Below are 18,717 nucleotides of genomic sequence, written 5' to 3' on the forward strand. Positions count from 1 at the left end.
AATTTAAACAAGAGAAAAGTATAGTTTAGATACCTTTATGTAACTACTACTTTGCAACAGAGCTTGAAAGGCTAGAGAAAACCCTCATTTTAAATTTGACGTCATCATATTACGTGTATAATGCTGGCAATTTTTGACAACTTATCTATTTCCGGTTAAATGTGAAGCGGCGACATGGCGGACAAGATGAAGGGAGATCTGTCTTCAAAGCAAGACAAAAAGTCTGATACTACAAAAGAGGGTGAAAAGAAAAGTACAGAAGAACCAAAGGAACAAGAACTGGTAATTGAATTTCTGTACACAGTTCAAATAATTTTTTTTAGAGAAGGTAAACGTAAGCAGTCAAACGGTAAGCGCACATCTTCGAAAACGCGCTGTCATTAGTGAGAATGTATCGATAATAATTTTAAAAATAAAAAACAGAGTGCGTGGCTACAATTTTATTAACATTTTAGTACATAGATTTGGTTTTTTATTATGACTAAAATAAAGATATGCCCAAGTATAAGTTTCAAGTTTGCATTATAATCTTATATATGTGAAACATATTCTGGCATTTTTTATACAAATTATCAACTTTGTCATAACTATATTCGTTGCATTCTCATTATTTGTTTAAATCTACATATAAATGCAGAAGAAAATATGGGGCATTGTTTGTATTTTCTAGTTCAGTGCTTGTTTTGCTTTTTTTTTTAATAAATGCAAATACTTTTCCAGTATATAAAATTTCAACCTTTGGTGCACTACATAATTAAGTAAATCAGTATAAAATGAGACAAATAGCTCAGGAGGAATGTAACAGAATTTACACATATTTATTTAAATTTTTTCCAGTCAGAAGAAGACAAGCAGCTTCAAGAGGAGTTAAATATGCTTGTCGAAAGATTGCAGGTAAAAAAAAATGTACCTCACAGAGTATAATCTTTTCAATATCCATGAAATACTATTGGTGAAATATTGCCATTTATTTCCACAAAACTGTATAATTTGATGTAAAATGATTTTTGTTCTGTCAGTATTGTTAAGTACAATGTTATATTGTATGCTATTTAAGAGCCACATTTTAAAATTTTTAGTATAATTCATAGTCGAAATGCTAAGAAGTTTTCACAGAATTACTGTAGATAGCTGCTTGGGTTAAAGAACACTGTACAAAGGTAGAATGCTTTAGGAACCAGATCAGCGACTGTACAAACCAGCTTTAGAAAGTTTGAGAAGCATGATTCGAGCATCCACCACCTCCATGACTTCAGTCCCAAAGCCACTCAAGTTTCTTCGCCAACATTATGAGACGATAAAGGCTGTGCATGATACAATTCGTGATCCGGAGACAAAGGTATATATGTTTAGAATACTTTTTTTTGGTACAGAATATCTCAGTTTTTAAAGAAAATATTGTATGTATTTGTACACACGTGTATATCATAAGGGTGGCCCAAAAGTAGGTAGAGGGGCGTATGAATAGTAAAGTGTCCCACCCTGCATATAATTTATTTCCATGTTGATAACAGTCATAGTTGTAAAGATATTGTATTAAAAAAGTTTTCTTATATTGTCACTGTTTTGTTATGCTGTAATTTTCACTTATGAAATGTCTTTTGGTAGATTGAAGAGTCTTTTAAATTTTCATCAACTTATTTTACTTTTTGTTATTGAAACAGAAACCTTACTAATGAATGAGCTTTTATTTGTTTTAGAGATTCTGTGCTGATATTATATCTGTCCTGGGAATGACCATCAGTGAAGGTCAAGATAGCCTCCACTACAGGCTGCTGGGCACAAAGGAGGAATTAGGATCTTGGGGGCATGAGTATGTCAGGTATGTGTTCATTGTCCTGGTCACAGGTCTCTTTTTGCTTTTGAAACTCTGAAATAAGAACTAAAGTACTTACAAGGGGCTGTAGGGTATGGATGCAGGAGAGATGGTCAGATGATATTTTGAAAGTATAGTCCCACTGAAGGACAGCAAACACTTAAGTGTCTGATTATCTGTTTTGCATTTTTCATTACATGTTTAACATTGTAAATCAAACGAGGAAGAGCAAAGGAGCCTGTCAGTTACTGGAGAAGACAAAATGTGATCTGTACATTTGGATCTCCATGATTACTGTAGCCTTCTTGAGAAACTGCATTATGCGGGCAGAAAAGAGCTACCAGCGATTTCCCTGAATCCTTCTTTTGGACTTAAAGACAACATTTTGAAATACTTTTTAGTCTTTGAACACTTGTTTCTTTTGCAGACACTTGGCAGGACAGGTGGTGCAGGAATGGCAGGAGACTGGGGAAGACAACTTGGACATGCGTGGCAAGCTGCTTGTTCTTGCACAGGAGATCATCCCATACCACATGGGTCATAATGCTGAAGCAGAGGCCTGTGATCTTATGATGGAGCTGGAGCGCCTTGACATGGCTATGCAATATGTTGATGAACAGGCTTACCCACGAGTCTGCCTCTACCTCACAAGGTGTTCCTATCATTCAAGTTTATTAATTTGATTCTGTCATTTTTCCTGCTCTTGATCAGTGTTTCTATAATATGTCGGATATTTTTATGGGAAATGTAGTAGTGCTTACCACTGTTGAACATGTAATGTTACATACCAGTGCTTAGAAATTTATTAGATTGATCCTGCACAGCACTGACTTCAGCAACCATTGATAACAAAATGACGATGCTAACATTGCATATGACTGCTTTGCCCAGCTGTGTCCCATACGTGCCAGATCCAGAGAACACCTCCTTGCTTCACTGTGCAGTTGAATTGTACCGCAAGTTCAACCAGTATCCCCAGGCGCTGCGCTGTGCCTTGCAGTTGAATGATATGAAGCTAATACAGGATATTTTCATTTCTTGTAAGGACAGGTGAGTGGTTTATGAAAAATGCTGCTTTGCAGTAGTATATAAAAAATGCACTCCACACTTTTTTTTTTGGGATGTTTTGTTTTAGGGTAGTGCATGAGCAAACATGTCTACATGATAGCAGGAAGTGCTTTTAAAACTGAAGACTGCTGGCCACTTTCATTAGTTCTGCATGCAAAAGAACACATGATTAGCTAAATTATTAGCTGTAAGTAATTTGCAGATGTTTATTTTCGTAAGGCCATTGAAAGCATGAATGCACAGCTGTTTCATGTAAGAATGTCTTTCCTATCAGGCCTTCATTTATTTACAGCTCTGCATTTGATTATGATTTAAGCAGTACTGTTTAAAGATCAAGAGATTAAGTTACATCAGTGCCTAGTACACTTCAGTACAGTTCTCTGGGTTACTCTTTCAGGGTAGTGCAGAAGCAACTGGCCTACATACTGGGACGCCAACAAGTATTTTTGGACCTAGATGGAGAGGTGGAAGAAAATGATGAGCTGACAGAAATCATGTCAAATGTTCCCCTTAATGGTGCTTTTCTCTCTTTGGCTAGAGAGGTGGGTTTAAAATTGTCCTTTTTTTTTTTGGAATTGGTAGACTGCTTTCAGATAAAATTTAAACTTGTCTTTATGTTTGAGTTGATCTTTATTATAATTCCTAGCAGTGATAAAACTGGGCATTTTTCCATTCTGAAGCTTGAGACATGTACAAGGGTTAGCTTAAAGAAACTTAGAAAAATATATGCTGAAAGAGCTGCATGTTTTTGATTGTAGTTGGACATCATGGAACCTAAAGTTCCAGAGGATATCTACAAAAGTCACTTGGAACCAAATAGTAAGCTTACTGAAGGAAACATTCTTTTTTCTTTGTATATTATAATGTATTAGCCTTCATGCACAAAGGGTTATATCACATTTAATGTCTGAAAATGAACATATTTACAATGGTGCTGGCTGTTAACATCATTCAGTTAACACAAATATATAAATTCAATAATACTTAAATCTCTGCTCCTTTGTTCTGTTTTTATTACACTACTCCCCCCCCACCCCTCACCAATACTGGAGTCATTTGAAGTGCAGGAGAAGGATGTCTGTATATGTGAATGCAGATCTGTTGTTTTGTGCACTGAAAGTAGTTCTAAAACATTTTTTTGGGTGCGGTTTAAACTGACCAAAGTTTCAGTGTAATAGCTTTATAATAGAAATAGCAGTGTGTTATGGTTTCACAACAAACAATGTCAATGTTGAAAGTTAAAATTAGAGTAAAGCACAGTGTAGTCTTATACTGAAGTTTGTTACACAGGATCCTTGGGTCCAAACAACCTTGACTCAGCTCGGCAGAACTTGGCATCTTCGTTTGTTAATGGCTTTGTCAATGCTGCATTTGGAGCAGATAAACTGCTGATGGAAGATGGCAACAAATGGTTGTACAAGAACAAAGATCATGGTAATTACCAATGTATTTTAATTATAGATTTTTAAAAATCATCTTTATTCCACCTACTGTTCTTGTCATTGCAATTTGCCTAGATGATTTTAAATGATAGAAAAAAAAACAACTGACAGTAAAGGAGCTTTGGCAGAACTTATCTCACTGTCGCTGTAATATTGGCTATTACAATGTGTAGTACTGAATGACATAAACTACATTAGAAAGAGAGAGTGTGAAATATGTGTGCAGTATTCAGGAAGCACTCAGTGAAATTAGGAAATGCTGCTGTGTATAACATACAAGTTATTTTTTTACAGGCATGTTGAGTGCTACAGCTTCTTTGGGTCTCATCCTGCTTTGGGATGTAGATGGCGGATTAATACAGATTGACAAATTCTTGTACTCTTCCGAAGACTACATTAAGGTAACAAAAAGGTGGTCTTAGGATGTATGAAGCTATAATGCAAAATAACATCTGACGGTATTGAACTGAAATATAGTTCTGGCATGTGTGTCAAATAAAGCAAAGAAAGTCTCTGAATCGAGCATTTAGTTTTCACTTTTGGTGTTTATGTTATTTATTTATTTTATTTTATATTTTTACTTTAAAGCAAATGTGTGTGTGTGTTTTCAAGTGAATGAGATTTTTGTCTTGAAAGGTTTAGAGAGCTTATATTTTATTTTGTTGGGTCCGAGTTGAGTTCACAAATAAGAATTGTACATGTGTAATAATCATACAGTCTAGATTATTAGATCTTTTGATATTTTTAAGATTGTTACATTAAAATTATTGGCAGGATATCTGGAGGTGTTTGTTTTGACTTTGTCGTTCTTCTTGCATAAGAATGTGGAAAAATTCTCTTCTACAGGCAGGAGCACTACTGGCTTGTGGTATTGTCAACACTGGTGTAAGGAATGAGTGCGATCCGGCTCTTGCTTTGTTGACTGACTATGTCACACATAACAGCAACATCATGCGTGTTGGAGCCATATGTGGGTGAGTACTGTCTGACTTTGTCAAAAAGGGAACTTGTGGCTGCTAGGGGGAAAGTGTGATGATTGCTGCATAGTTTGTATTTTTAATTTGAGGTCATGGTTAATTTTCTTGGCTAATTGCAGCATTGGCTTACTACCAGAATTTTAACATTTAATCCTTAAAATTGTGGAATGATGTTTGTTTTTTTTTTTCGTTTGCAGGCTTGGTTTAGCATATGCTGGGTCTAACAGAGAAGATGTTTTGTCACTAATCCTTCCTGTTCTGGGTGACTCAAAATCAAACATGGAGGTAAGATGAATTTCTGTACTTACCTAATTTTATCAAACTTTTTTCCTGATTCAAAACTGATAAAATGCAGCGGGACTGTCTGGTATTCTCGGTGTTATCACTTTGTCTACATTGTCCTTTAACCAGTGCTTCAATTTTGGTTTTCATAATTTAGGTCTTAGGGATGGCAGCTCTTGCCTGTGGCATGATCGCAGTTGGCAGCTGCAATGGGGAAGTCACCTCTACAATTTTGCAAACAATGATGGAGCGATCTGAAACTGATTTAAAAGACACTTACGCCCGCTATCTTGCTCTTGGCCTTGCCCTCACATATCTGGGTAAGTACTGGAATTAAAATTGTTTCTTTATGACCTGCCTCAACAGAGTTTGCATGCAAAACTTCAGTATACCTCAATACCTGATGATCTGACCGACATATCAGAGAAAAATGTTAGGGCTCAGTTGTGGCATCATGTATCTCCAGGAAGCTTAGGGAAATATGTCACTCATTCTAATCTGACTGATGCCGATGCTGCAAAAGGCCAACTTGTTTTTGAGGCCTTTGAGCTGGCTACTGTACTTTTGTCTTTCTTAAAACTAGTAACTGGTAAAGTTCATAGATTCAAGAGTGACAGACAGGAGGCTAAAGAGAGTTGCAAAAGTCATGTCAGACAAATCATTAACAAAGCATTGTAACATAATTCTGTTATGTTTAGTTTTGCTCCTTAAGTTTTTTATTTGATTCCTTTTATCCTCAGGCAAGCAGGATGCTGTGGAGGCAACTCTGGTAGCATTGGAGGTGGTGGCTGAACCACTGAAGTCCATGGCAACAATTCTGGTTGATGTCTGCGCATATGCTGGTGAGTATTTTGTTTTTTTAATATTAATTTTTTTGAATGTTAATCACTTTTTCAAAAAACACAAACTGGGAAGTTTACAGAAATGTAACTTGAATAAATATATTTCATTGTAATTATAGTTTCAGCTTGTTATCCTTATGTTGCCACCTGTGCCACTTAACCAAGCTTTGTGTTGCATGATGAGATAATGATTTGGGACTGTATGTTTTCATACAAATATATGTCATGGTAATTGTGTATAGCAGCTTAATTTTTCTTTAGGTACTGGCAATGTTCTTAAAGTTCAGCATCTCCTTCATATCTGCTCTGAGCATGATGATTCAAAAGATCAGGTATGGCAGGGTCTAGTGTTTGTTTTCAATTGTTAGAACATTGCAGTTGCTTTACAAGTAACACAAAATTGTGGACACGCAGAAAAGGTGTGTTATGTTGAAGCATTTCAGTGTGCCAGCTGCTTTTGTGTTAAGACAGCATTAAATAGTAAGAGATGAAAAGGGGTTTCTTTTAGAATGTGTCAGAGAGGATTTGATTAATGACTAAGCTTGAGTGAATGATTTGGGGAAACAAAGAGTATTTTTATGGGAATAGATTGAATTATGAAATAATTAAAGCATCTGCAATGTAGCTTTAATAATTTTGAATAAAGTTGTCAGTTCATGCTGCTGATTAGGATAACAATGAAAAGAAAGAGGACAAAAACAAGAAAAAAGATGACAAGAAAGAGAAGGAGAAAGAACCTGCTGGACCCGATCTTTCTTTGCAGCAAGGTTAGTCATGTCTTATTTTTCGGTGATCAGCTCGATCAAAATATAGCACATCTGTAGGTTACCAGTAGTACTTGACTAGGCCACAGATGCCTAATCAGTTACAAAGCATGGAGAAGATGCTTTTTAAAAGTCTCCTTCCCCCCCTTCCTCAGGCATCCATAAAAGAGTGAACTCTATGGGACATTTTCTTTCTTTGGCCACTTTAAAAGTTCATTCTTGTTTTTCTGTTTTGAAAGATAGTTGTAAGTAAAACCATTAGTAGTACAAAAAGATAGCAGAGTGCTATTTTGAAGACAGATCATGAACTACAATTTTTTACTTAGATTCCCTTTGTAGGAAAACCAACGCACAAGTAACAAATGTTATACCCTTCTTTAAAATAGACACATTTTATTTGTTTGTTTTGATAGGAATTGCTGTTTTGGGCATTGGTCTTATTGCTATGGGAGAAGAAATTGGAAGTGAGATGTCTTACAGGACCTTTGGACATTTGGTAAGTTGAAGTCTTTTTCCATTATATAAAATCTATCATATTTCATTTCAGACCAGCAGTTTAATGTTTGTTTTCAGTTATCCTTTATGTTGGCAGATTTAGGTTTTCTGCATCATATTATGAATAAAGAACATGTAGCATCTGTGAAAGTGATGTTTAAAAATCAGTTTATATTACTGTAGTTTTTTTTTTTATGACAACAATAAATTTGTAAAGTCACTTGCAAAAAATTAATGATTTTGGAGAAATTGTATTTGCACAAGATGTTTTGGATCCATTTATCAGCTGCGCTATGGAGAACTACCCATTCGTCGTGCTGTGCCACTGGCTCTTGCTCTCATATCGGTATCCAACCCCAAGCTGCAGATTCTGGACACCCTGAGCAAGTTTTCACATGACAGTGACCCTGAGGTTGCGCATAATGCAATTATAGCTATGGGCCTAGTTGGAGCAGGTGAGGTTACATTTAAATTGAATGCATGCCTAATAGGTAGTCTTATTTTACAGGGATCATATTTGTGCATGTCTGTAAAATGTTGTTTTCATTAAGAATTTAGAAAAAATTTTAGTTCCTTGAATTAGACATTGAACAAGTGATAGACCTTGTGATCTCCAGCAGTTGTTTCTGTCTCTTATTAGGTACCAACAATGCACGGCTGGCAGCCATGCTTCGACAGCTGGCGGTGTATCATGCCAAGGATCCCAACAATCTGTTCATGGTTCGTTTGGCACAGGGTCTGACCCACCTAGGGAAAGGCACACTGACACTTTGCCCATATCACAGTGACCGCACACTTATGTCACCAGTTGCTTTGGCAGGACTTTTGGCCACTTTGGTATCTTGTCTGGATGTCAAAAACAGTGAGTAGACATTTGCCTTTCTTTTAAATATGATTAAAGATGTTGCCATCTTGCTTAGCTGCATATGTGCTGTGTTACATGAGGGGAAAAAAAGAGAAACCTTTACAGGTTGGTAATTGCCAATATAGCAGTATTAATAGTTGATTCTGTATTTCCAGTCATTCTAGGCAAGTCTCACTATGTGCTGTACAACCTGGTGACAGCCATGCAACCTCGTATGCTGGTTACCTTTGATGAGGAGCTTCGACCCCTCCCTGTCTCCGTCCGTGTTGGACAGGTATGCAGCCTGATTAACAGTTTCATGAAGCTTTTGTTTTTTTAAACTTGAGATTATTTTAGTTTATCTAAGGATGGTGATTATTTTCACTGGGCGATTTCATGGTCAAAGTTAAATTGAGGATGATTAAAGAGTTTAGCAAAATAGGTATTAGGTGATTAAGGCTATTGAAGCACCTCATCTTCTGAACATGCTTTAATATGCTTAATGTAGTATATCTTGATGTATCTCATACCTTGATTGAAATATATTTATATTAAGCCAGATTTCTCATAATTTTGTTCTCCATCTGTTCTTGAAATATGTTCTGTGGTCAAACTTTTGTCAGATATTTTGGGATAAAGTTCATATTTTAGTTTCGTTTTATTATTGTGGCAGTCCTTGATGACAATGCTTATGATTGAAAATTTTGATTTGCATGAACAGGCTGTGGATGTAGTTGGCCAGGCAGGCAAACCAAAGACCATAACTGGCTTCCAAACACACACCACACCTGTACTTTTGGCGTATGGAGAAAGAGCAGAGCTAGCAACTGAAGAATGTATCCTTTGAGTGTGATCATTTGTTGCAGAATGAGTGCATAATGAAAGGGTTTCATGCTTCATGTGATAAAGTTTTAGTCCCCAGTTATGTTTATTTGCTTTTATTTATTTTTGTAGGAAGCAGGGGGCACTGTGTCATTTTCATCATTATCCTTAACAGAGGTTAACAGACATCGCCCTAACTCCAATAATGGAGGGATTTGTCATTCTGCGCAAGAACCCAGAATACAGTGCTGAAACATAATGCATTCACACTTTTATAGTCATCTTTCAACAGTTTTTGTCACATAATTAAAAATGGGCTGAGACATTTAAAATGCATGTAAACTTTTTTCAATGAACTTTTGTGTTTGTATTTATAAACAAATGATCAAGTTATGTGATGTCTGACTTTTTCAGTGGAGTTCACATCATTGGATCTTTAGATTTCACAAGACATGGGATGGGTGGTGAAGAAGATGAAACTGTTAATTTCTTCTTTCTTTTTCAACTAAGAGACATCAGAAATTACAGTTGTTTGTTCCAACCACTTTTGAGGAAATTGCAAGCTGGATGGTTTATGTGGTATGCTGAAGAGTTGTGTGTTGAGTGCAGTTGTTTCTGGGATGCTAGTGCAACAATACAAACCTATAGAAAAAATACAGTTCACATGAAGTCCAGTCAGTTGTGTGTCAGTTTTGAAATTGTGTGACTTGTGCAGAAAGAACTGAGACAGTAGCCACAGAGTAGAGGTTGCCATGTGCCAGACAGAGTAGAGGTTGCCATGTGCCAGGGACATGTGGTACCTTAAATTTTCAATGATAAAATTTGAAGCAAGCATTTCATGTAGCTCTGTTCATTTAAGATCTGCATTTTTTATTTTTATTTTTTTTTGAGGTAGGGGGAAGAGGCCTCACATCACTTGCATCTGTACATGCTCTGCATTCACAACTATTCACAACAAAGACTATGAAGAAGTACTTAAACTGTTTCCTTTTTAAAAGGTTCAACTGCTTAAACAATTAAGCAGCCAGAAATAATGAATAAGCAGATCTTGACTCTAATATATCTGGGGGAAAAAAGGTTTCAAAAATATGAAAATGTAAGATGATGAAAGTTTGATAATTTAACAATAGTTGCTCACTTTATAAATTAACAATGCCAAGTAGAGAGAACTGAAAACTTGCATGGCATGAGTTTTTGCAGCTGATAATGAAATAAACCAGATATATTACAGTTCACAAAAGTTGCAATCTCAATCCATGCAGACTGTAATATTGTACAAGAAAAACATTGCATCCAATGTATAATTTCAAATGTACAAAAATAAGACTATTCAAAATGGATAATACTTTAAAGAATGTCTAATATTTTTTGAGAATGAATTTATGCTCTTAAGATTCACATAAAAGCAATGAACTGCTTGAGCAATAGCACGAAATTTATAACTAATCATTACAATTTATGAAAATTTAATACTTATTTATAAACAGTCTAAGTGGTTAACAGACATTTTGAAAACTTTTACTTGGAAAAGACAATGTGACATCAAATGCAGACAATCAAAAGACAACTGAACATAATATCAGTGCCTTCTGTGGCCTCCACTATGCACTAAATTAGGATTAGTATTCTCTGAAACGTATTTAGGAGGGAAAAGGAAATTGCATTTTGTCATGAAATAAATTCTGTAAAAATGTAATTCTGGTTTATAAATACGCCTCTTGTGTAAAAGCATGCTACTGCTAAAAGCAACAATCAATACAACTGCCAATTTAGTTGAGGAAAAGTAATTAATGGTTCAAAATTGCTTAAAAAGTAACGTTCCCAGTAGTTTTTTTATGAGAGCTCAAATATTTTTATATGGTATGCATGTTATGATCAACTGGTCATAAATTCAAAATAAAAAAAATTATAATGGCCTACAAGGTACTTTTGCATAAAAGCATGCATAAAAAATCTGACAAGACTTTCAGAAGTGCTACTATAAAATTTCAGAAACCCTTGATACCTTAATTTCAAGATTCCGTGGTGGTCTTAAACCTGCTGCACCTACAGTCGAATCTCGCTACTATGCCACCCCGCTACTATGCCACTCTCGTTATTATGCCACTTTTGCTCGGTCCGGACTATAAATTCAATGTAAAATAAATTTACTATGCCACCTCCTACTCTCGCTACTATGCCACTATTGTAAAGGTACGAGTTGTGAAATTCCGCGAGTGCGTCTCATCTGGCGGGTCTTTCACGATGGAGGAGATTGCGGAGGAGATGGTGTGAAGGGGAAAGCGAAGAGGACGAGATCGAGGAGGAAATTGTTCCCTTTGAGGAAGCCCAGCTAGCTTGGAGCACCGTTCTTACAACAGAGAAGCGGGAAGCCCGGTGTGATGCAAGCGTGCGATCGACCAGACCAGTGGTTCTCAAAGTGTGGTCCGCAGGCATAAGTCAGGTGGTCCGCGGCTGACAGTCGTCATATGTCAGCAAAGTGATGTTTAAAGTGATGCATTCCTCGCATTAACATTTTAATTACAAAGAACGAGCTTGGTGGCCCGCCATAATTTTTACTTAAGTAAAGTGGTCCGCGGTCCGAAATACTTTGAGAACCACTGGAATAGACAACGAGATGTATGAGATCCGCCGAAAGAACGTGCGCCGACGATTCTTGAGAGCTTTAAACTGACGGGTAACTTGAACAAATAAAGCCGTTTTTATGAACCCTCACTACTATGCCACTTTTGCTCGGTCCCGGTAGGTGGCATAGTAGCGAGATTTGACTGTATTTTAATTTTAAACAGATCTTTGGAATAATGTATATTGCACTTTTTACAAAGCAAATGGTGTCTTTTTCCTTAGCAAAGCACTGACTATACGTGTACAAATTTCCATAACTCTTCATTTAACTGTCATTTAACCTATTTCATCAATTCTCAGATTTAAGAAATTGTAAGCCAATAGCCCTGAACTAACCACTGCATGCACCACTGAAGAAATCCTACTAGTTGACAGATCTTAAAGTGTTTTTTTTAAAAAGAAACTTGGATTTGGATTTATCGTTCAAGTAAAATCCATCAACTCCAATGTAATCATCTGCATTTGTAAAAGATAAGCAGTTAAATGTCACAATATCCAACCAAACAGCTTTGTATCATCTACTTGTCAGCTTTTAAGAAACTCCATGAAGTCCTCTTTGTTTTCATGAGTAGTTCGTGTTGGCCTCCCCAAGTCAGTGCGGTTGCCTGTGTTGATCAACACCTCCATCATGGTGGGTCCCGATTGGTTCTGCAGGCGGTGCAACCCCTCGACCAACTCAGTCTCAGTTTTCACCGTAAAGGCCTACATAACAGGCCATTACAAAACAAAGACTTGTAACATAATCCAAAGTTTATTTCAGACTTGAACCATATTTTTATAGTTAATATAAGATACAATCTGTAAAATAATGACCAACTATATGGTTTACATAACTGGAGAAAGTACATTGATCATTGGTTTTTCTGCTGCGCCTGAATGTTTTCTGCTTTATCATTTTTGCTTCTGGTCAATTTCATGCATTGAGGCACAACACACACATACCACACTCACATGCACTTGCATATATGCACGAGGAAGTGAACTTTCAACATTAAGATGTCTGGATTTTTCTTACCTCTTTATAACCGCATGCCATTGCAATGCCTGGGATTGAGAAGTCATCAAAATGCCGTGCTTCAGTTGGTTGACCACCCACTGAATCGTGGGCACCGTTGTTAAAGACAATGTGTCTAAAGTTGGGAACTTTTCGCTGGGCTATGGTGGCTAGTGCTCCCATATGCATCAAAACAGCTCCATCTCCATCCAGACTGAAAACCTGGAAATCAACACCTTGCTTGCATACATGAAGTATAATGAGCAATAAATAAACCACAAAAAAATGTGATGGAGATAGAAATTGCTGAGAGTTCTGATCTGACCACCATTTTTGTCAACTGCCACATAGCTGGCACAGGAGTCTCAAATGGTTTACTATGTTCATACCTGCCTGTTTGGTTTTTGTAAAGCAATGCCAAGGGCAATCATACTGGAATGACCCATTGCTCCCACTGTGAGAAACTCCTGTTCATGGCTCATCTTTTTCAAAGCCCTGCAAAATTGAACAGCACAAAAATAATACAAGCAACATGCATGATGACGATGTATGCAGACCATAAAAATGCCATCTTAATGATACCAGGGTACAGAGATTTATTTTGGATGTGCAACCCATGCTTCTAAACCACAACTTAAAATATTAGGATGTATGATAGTGCCTGATGTTGAGATTGGATATTTGTGTATGTCTGTCAGGACAAACTAATATTCTCAAATTTGAAGAAGTAATTAGCTAAAGGTATCATAAAGAATGTCCGCACTTGTCAATGGCTAGGTCTTTTTAATAGAGACTTCATCAGAGTATTGATTACCTGTACTCGTAGACTTCTCGTGACAGCATGCCTGTGGTGCTGACTACAACATCTTGAGAGCTGAGACCTTGCAGCACGAGGGTTACAGCCTGCTCACGGGTCATTGAGAATCTGTAACATGAGAAAGAGTCATTAACAAGGACATTACTGAAAACTATACGGTACCTCACTAAGATGTCTAGAATCAAAAGAATAAGGCAATTTTTACACTAAAATAAATTATCAACTGAAAGAAAAGATAAAAATATTAGGAGTACCAATTATTAAGGAAGGCTACTTTTTCAAAAATGTAAAAATTGAATTATTTTCTGTACAACTGCCAGCACACATTTATAAGCAGATTTTATTACTGAATCATATTAATACAAAAGTAAGATGACTGTATATGCCCATGCACTTTCTGTCTCTCTCTCTGCCCTCTTTCCTTTCAACTGGAGCCTTCAACTTACTGAGGGGGATTTGGTGGAAGTTTACATGTTCCGAATGTCTTGCTTTTCACCAGAAGAGCAAATGCAGATTTCTTCTCTTCAAAGTGATGTTTTGCTTCTCTGAGTACCTACGAAAAAAATGTCTGAGAATATTAAAAGTCAGCATCAAATAGCAACACAAGAAGATGCTCTTCACAAGACATGGGACATAGCTCCTCTCAAACAAAGGATATGAACATGTTCTATCACTTACTAGCCCACTCAACTACCTCCTGGTTCAACCCGCACACTCATCCACTACTGGCCCACACAACACACTCAACCACTTACTGAGCTACCCAACCACCTACTAACCTACCCAATACATACTCAGCTACCTCCTGGCAAAACCTGCACACACATCCATGAGCGGCCCACCCAACCACCTTTCTAACTTAATGTAATTTTTCTTATTCTGTGCCAAGAAAATGGTGTTGCTGATATAAGAGAAAGCTTACAGTACCTCTCTCATCTTTTCATTATCTTGTGGAAGAATTCTGGAAGGTATATTCATCACCTCTGAAAGGAAGAGTACTGAAGTGCTTAGTTTTCTAAAAGACTCAACATCTTCAATGCTGTAATATTGCCATGGACACATTTTCAGAATGAAAAATGAATATACAATTTAAAAATTAATGAGGATATATCTAAAACAATATGGCAGGTAGAAGTATAGAATCTATCAACTGTCACAAGCCAGTACTGCGTAGGCACAGATACTTATCTTATGATTATGTGCAACATATAAATATGCTTAGAACGTAAAATTGGTGAAGAGTTGAAGAAATGTCTGAAAAAAAACCTGTGCAGTGCAGAGTGTAATTTTTTCCAATACAAGAGACTATAAAATAGGTAAGAGTTTTGTCATTTTGTTGACACACTAGAACACATGCTGGAAAAAAATACGTAGGAAGAACAATTTTGCTTTTTCAGTATAAAGTAACATTACCTAACAATTCTGGAGTGATTTTTCCTTGGGTAACATGCTGTGGTTCATCCTTGACCCCAGGTTCACCTCTCCAGCCAATCAATAGCAGGATAGGAATACTAGAGACAGCTGGGGAAGCCAGGGACACCAGAGGATTCACCGCATTACCCAGGCCAGAGTTCTGCCCACCCATGCATCAGAATTGTAGACCTAAGTACTGATCGACCCACCACAGTTAATAAGTAGCAAAACATCTTTATGAGCTGATATTCTAAGCTATCAAAATAAACGAAAATAAAGAACACATTTGGTTAAATATGTATCATACTACAGTCACATTTATATTCTTTAATGTATAAACTGAACTAAAGATTAATTAAAAGTACTTGAGAAATCTACTTCAAAATTTATTTGCAAAGCATACCTGTAAATAAACCATAGCTGTCTTTCCAGTTGCTAAGTGATAGCCAGTTGCTAAAGCAACAGCATTGCCTTCATTAGCTGTAATGACATGGCTTTTAGCTGGAACATTTTGTGTAATAAAAGCACAGAAGTCTGAAACAGAAAGTGTTGCACTCATGAAGAAAAAAAGGACATGCTGGTTATGAATCTGTTACTACTCAACCTCTTTTTCTTTCTCTCTCCTTCCCTTTATCCATCCTTGGAGCTTCAACAGTCAAAATACCTTTCAAGAGAGAGTCAGGCACTCCACAGTAAAAGGCGATCCCTGTATCTCTGACAGCCTCAAAAAAAGCAGCAGGACTGAGAGGTACACTGGACATAACTCTTGTAATAATGTTTTTGTGTTGGAGATGCTGAAAGACAGACACAAGCATGCACTCTTGAGAATAACCTCATTTTTATGATGAAGTTCACAAACATTTAAATCTCTTTCCTTTCCAGTTATACCTCTCCTCTTTCATTTATAAATACACACACATCCATGAGCATGTGCTAGTGGTTTCCATATATTAAAAGCAAATATTTTTCAGACCCCTTTTTGAAATTGTTGGCATTTGTTTACACCCCAATGTACTGGAAAATTTATTGACCATTCACAGAAAGAATGCATAAATACACACAATAATATTTTTGTGATCTTGATTTCTCATGTCAGGAAACTGTTTCAATTATGAGTGACATGTTTTATGTATGTAAAACAACTATATTTGATAAAAAGTAATGACGAAATGTATAGTTTTATACATTTGCTTTATTGAATAGTAACCTCCAGCTTAAACTCTTTTTTCAAACCTAAACACCAAATCATTAAAGCTTTTGAATGTCTGGGGTAAATTTTTCTTGGACATAATTTTGAGCTCTTTTATTTGTGCAGTTTACATGCATCTGACAGGAAATAATGCACACAAACACACACACACACACACACAGAGAGTTAAACAAACTAGAATGAACAAGGAGACACACACACAATATGCAAGAAAGAATAAGAATGAAAATGAAAACATGAAAACAAAAATTTTATACATTTAGTAACTGAAGTGCTTTATAGGACTTGGAAATAAGGCTGAAAACAGACATCGTTGCAGATGGAAATTTATTTATCCCACCAATCAGGGTCTTCCAGACTTCTTGCTAATATGAAAGGAAAGCTGCAACAGACAACAGCAAATTAAATAAAATAGATTAGGGTGGTAATTGGTTTTTTCTCTTTGTTAATTGTTAACAGGCTATAGTTTTTGGACAATATTTGTGCATTTTCACAACTAATGATTGTAAATATGTACAGTTGCAATCATGATCATGTAAAATTAAGAGCAACAAATATTAAGATAAATTGTACATCTTGACATCACTTATTAAGTTGTGCATTGCGTATCACTTCCTTATATGCTGCACCATGCAAACATAAAACTATTCTGTCCACACTTTGATACACAATAATTATGCCACGTAACATCACCATTTTTGAAGCTTTTGGAAAAATCGATCATATAACTGTCTTTATCACGATGCTTGGTACAGTCTTGGTCACAGTATCACCAAAGACTCTTATATAGTCTTTGGTATCACAATGTCTGTTTCAAACATTATAATGTTAGCAATAATTAATGAATTCATTAATTTTAATCAGCTATGTAAGTAACTGTTTGTAATAAATTTGTGATGCACGGTAATAAGCATGCAACTGATCAAATAAATTATTGCAGGACAGTGTAATGTTTTTAACCCTCCTGCCGTCCTTGCCCCTTACCCCTCCCCGCTCTACTTCATGCATCATACAAAATAAATTTTCCTGTAGCAGCAACGAATACAATTTCCCCTCTGAAATATGACCACCTTTCGTTGTTCAAACGGTATTCCCCATAGTTGTCAGAATATTTTGACACGCTTCCCTTCCTTATTTCGCATTGCCTCCCTTCTCTTCACTCACGGTCCGCTGAGTCACGAACGTTGCTGATATCGTCTGCTAGGAGTCAGTCGGTACGGTGACACCAAGGATGTGTATAATATTAGTTCGTGGTGACACAAATTCTGCGAAACTGGCGAACTGGATATCATCAGTTAAAATACTTGTATTTTTTACAATACGGATTAAAGGGGAAGGGGGAATTTAAACAACTATACAACAACTGCTGACTTTGTACAATCCATAATAGCTATTGGAAACTTGAGAAACTCAATATTTTTTTTTTAATGAGGATCGTATTTACATTGAAGATATTTGTAATGCCTCTTGCAGCACTAGAGCTACATCATGTGATATCTTGTGCGCCTCTTCTAACTCTTCGACTGGCTGCCTTGGCGTAATATAGCCATTATTATAGTTGCTGGCTGATCGGTGTAAACACCATGCAATCCCTAGAACTCCTCGATCGACACTTCTTTTTCTTTTTTTTTTTACGAATTAATCTCTCACATCGCAAGTCTGGGAGAAGGAGATACAGTCAAATCTCGCTACTATGCCACCTACCGGGACCGAGCAAAAGTGGCATAGTAGCGAGAGTGGCATAGTAGAGAGGGTTCGTAAAAACAGCTTTATTTGCTCAAGTTACCCGTCAGTTTAAAGCTGTCAAGAATCGTCTGCTGGCACTAGCTGTCTCCTCTCTCATTCTCCCCCTCACCTCTTATCTTCCACCCCTCCAACCACAGCCGCACACCTGCATCCTGTCGCTAAGGCGACCCCTCCCGCTCTCCCTCTGTCACGTGACTGTCACCCGGCCAGCGACCAGCCCACCATCGCCAGCCTTTTTTCCACACCTCTCGCCCCTCCCTGTGTGCTGCTATGTTCCATCCACCTAACTGCGATGTCCCACATACCATACAGTATATATCGAGCACTGCGCGGAATTTCACAACTTATGCCTTTTTGACAATCACAAAAAAGTGGCATAGTAGCGAGAGTAGGGTGGCATAGTAAATTTATTTTACATTGAATTTATAGTCAGGACGAGCAAAAGTGGGCATAATACCGAGAGTGCATAGTATGCGAGATTTGACTGTATAGATAAACATTAATAATCACATCCGACGTTAAGTAATTTTAGTTAAGAAAACGATTGCAATCTCTCTCTT

General features: G+C 36.9%; 2 protein-coding genes across 6 annotated transcripts; one reads left to right on the top strand and one right to left on the bottom strand.

The window, feature by feature from the left end:
• Window positions 1-159: 159 nt before the first annotated feature.
• On the top strand, window positions 160-10,026 carry LOC112559355 (26S proteasome non-ATPase regulatory subunit 2-like). Its single transcript, XM_025230521.1, has 22 exons — window positions 160-282; window positions 838-894; window positions 1,175-1,339; window positions 1,701-1,822; window positions 2,244-2,468; window positions 2,708-2,866; window positions 3,282-3,426; window positions 3,643-3,703; window positions 4,175-4,318; window positions 4,621-4,727; window positions 5,173-5,300; window positions 5,501-5,588; window positions 5,743-5,905; window positions 6,326-6,427; window positions 6,689-6,759; window positions 7,098-7,194; window positions 7,605-7,687; window positions 7,973-8,141; window positions 8,327-8,548; window positions 8,707-8,825; window positions 9,252-9,366; window positions 9,538-10,026. Exons 1-22 carry the CDS (start codon window positions 175-177, stop codon window positions 9,609-9,611), a joined length of 2,724 nt encoding a protein of 907 aa, XP_025086306.1. The 5' UTR covers window positions 160-174; the 3' UTR covers window positions 9,612-10,026.
• A 295-nt stretch (window positions 10,027-10,321) lies between these two features.
• LOC112559357 (phosphonopyruvate decarboxylase-like) lies at window positions 10,322-17,616 on the bottom strand. Of its 5 annotated transcripts, none has more exons than XM_025230525.1 (11): window positions 17,482-17,616; window positions 16,669-16,793; window positions 15,866-15,995; window positions 15,605-15,735; window positions 15,202-15,361; window positions 14,716-14,771; window positions 14,235-14,341; window positions 13,786-13,896; window positions 13,361-13,466; window positions 12,993-13,193; window positions 10,322-12,679 (listed from the first exon to the last, which is right to left on the bottom strand). In XM_025230525.1, exons 2-11 carry the CDS (start codon window positions 16,720-16,722, stop codon window positions 12,503-12,505), a joined length of 1,233 nt encoding a protein of 410 aa, XP_025086310.1. In that variant the 5' UTR covers window positions 16,723-16,793; window positions 17,482-17,616; the 3' UTR covers window positions 10,322-12,502. The 5 variants fall into 5 exon arrangements, with proteins under 5 accessions (XP_025086310.1, XP_025086311.1, XP_025086312.1 ...); XM_025230526.1 differs by having other exon boundaries at window positions 17,396-17,493; XM_025230527.1 differs by lacking the exon at window positions 17,482-17,616 and adding an exon at window positions 17,425-17,463.
• Between the last annotated feature and the right edge of the window lie 1,101 nt (window positions 17,617-18,717).

Source organism: Pomacea canaliculata, linkage group LG3, assembly GCF_003073045.1.
Source record: "Pomacea canaliculata isolate SZHN2017 linkage group LG3, ASM307304v1, whole genome shotgun sequence".
NCBI lineage: Eukaryota > Metazoa > Mollusca > Gastropoda > Architaenioglossa > Ampullariidae > Pomacea > Pomacea canaliculata.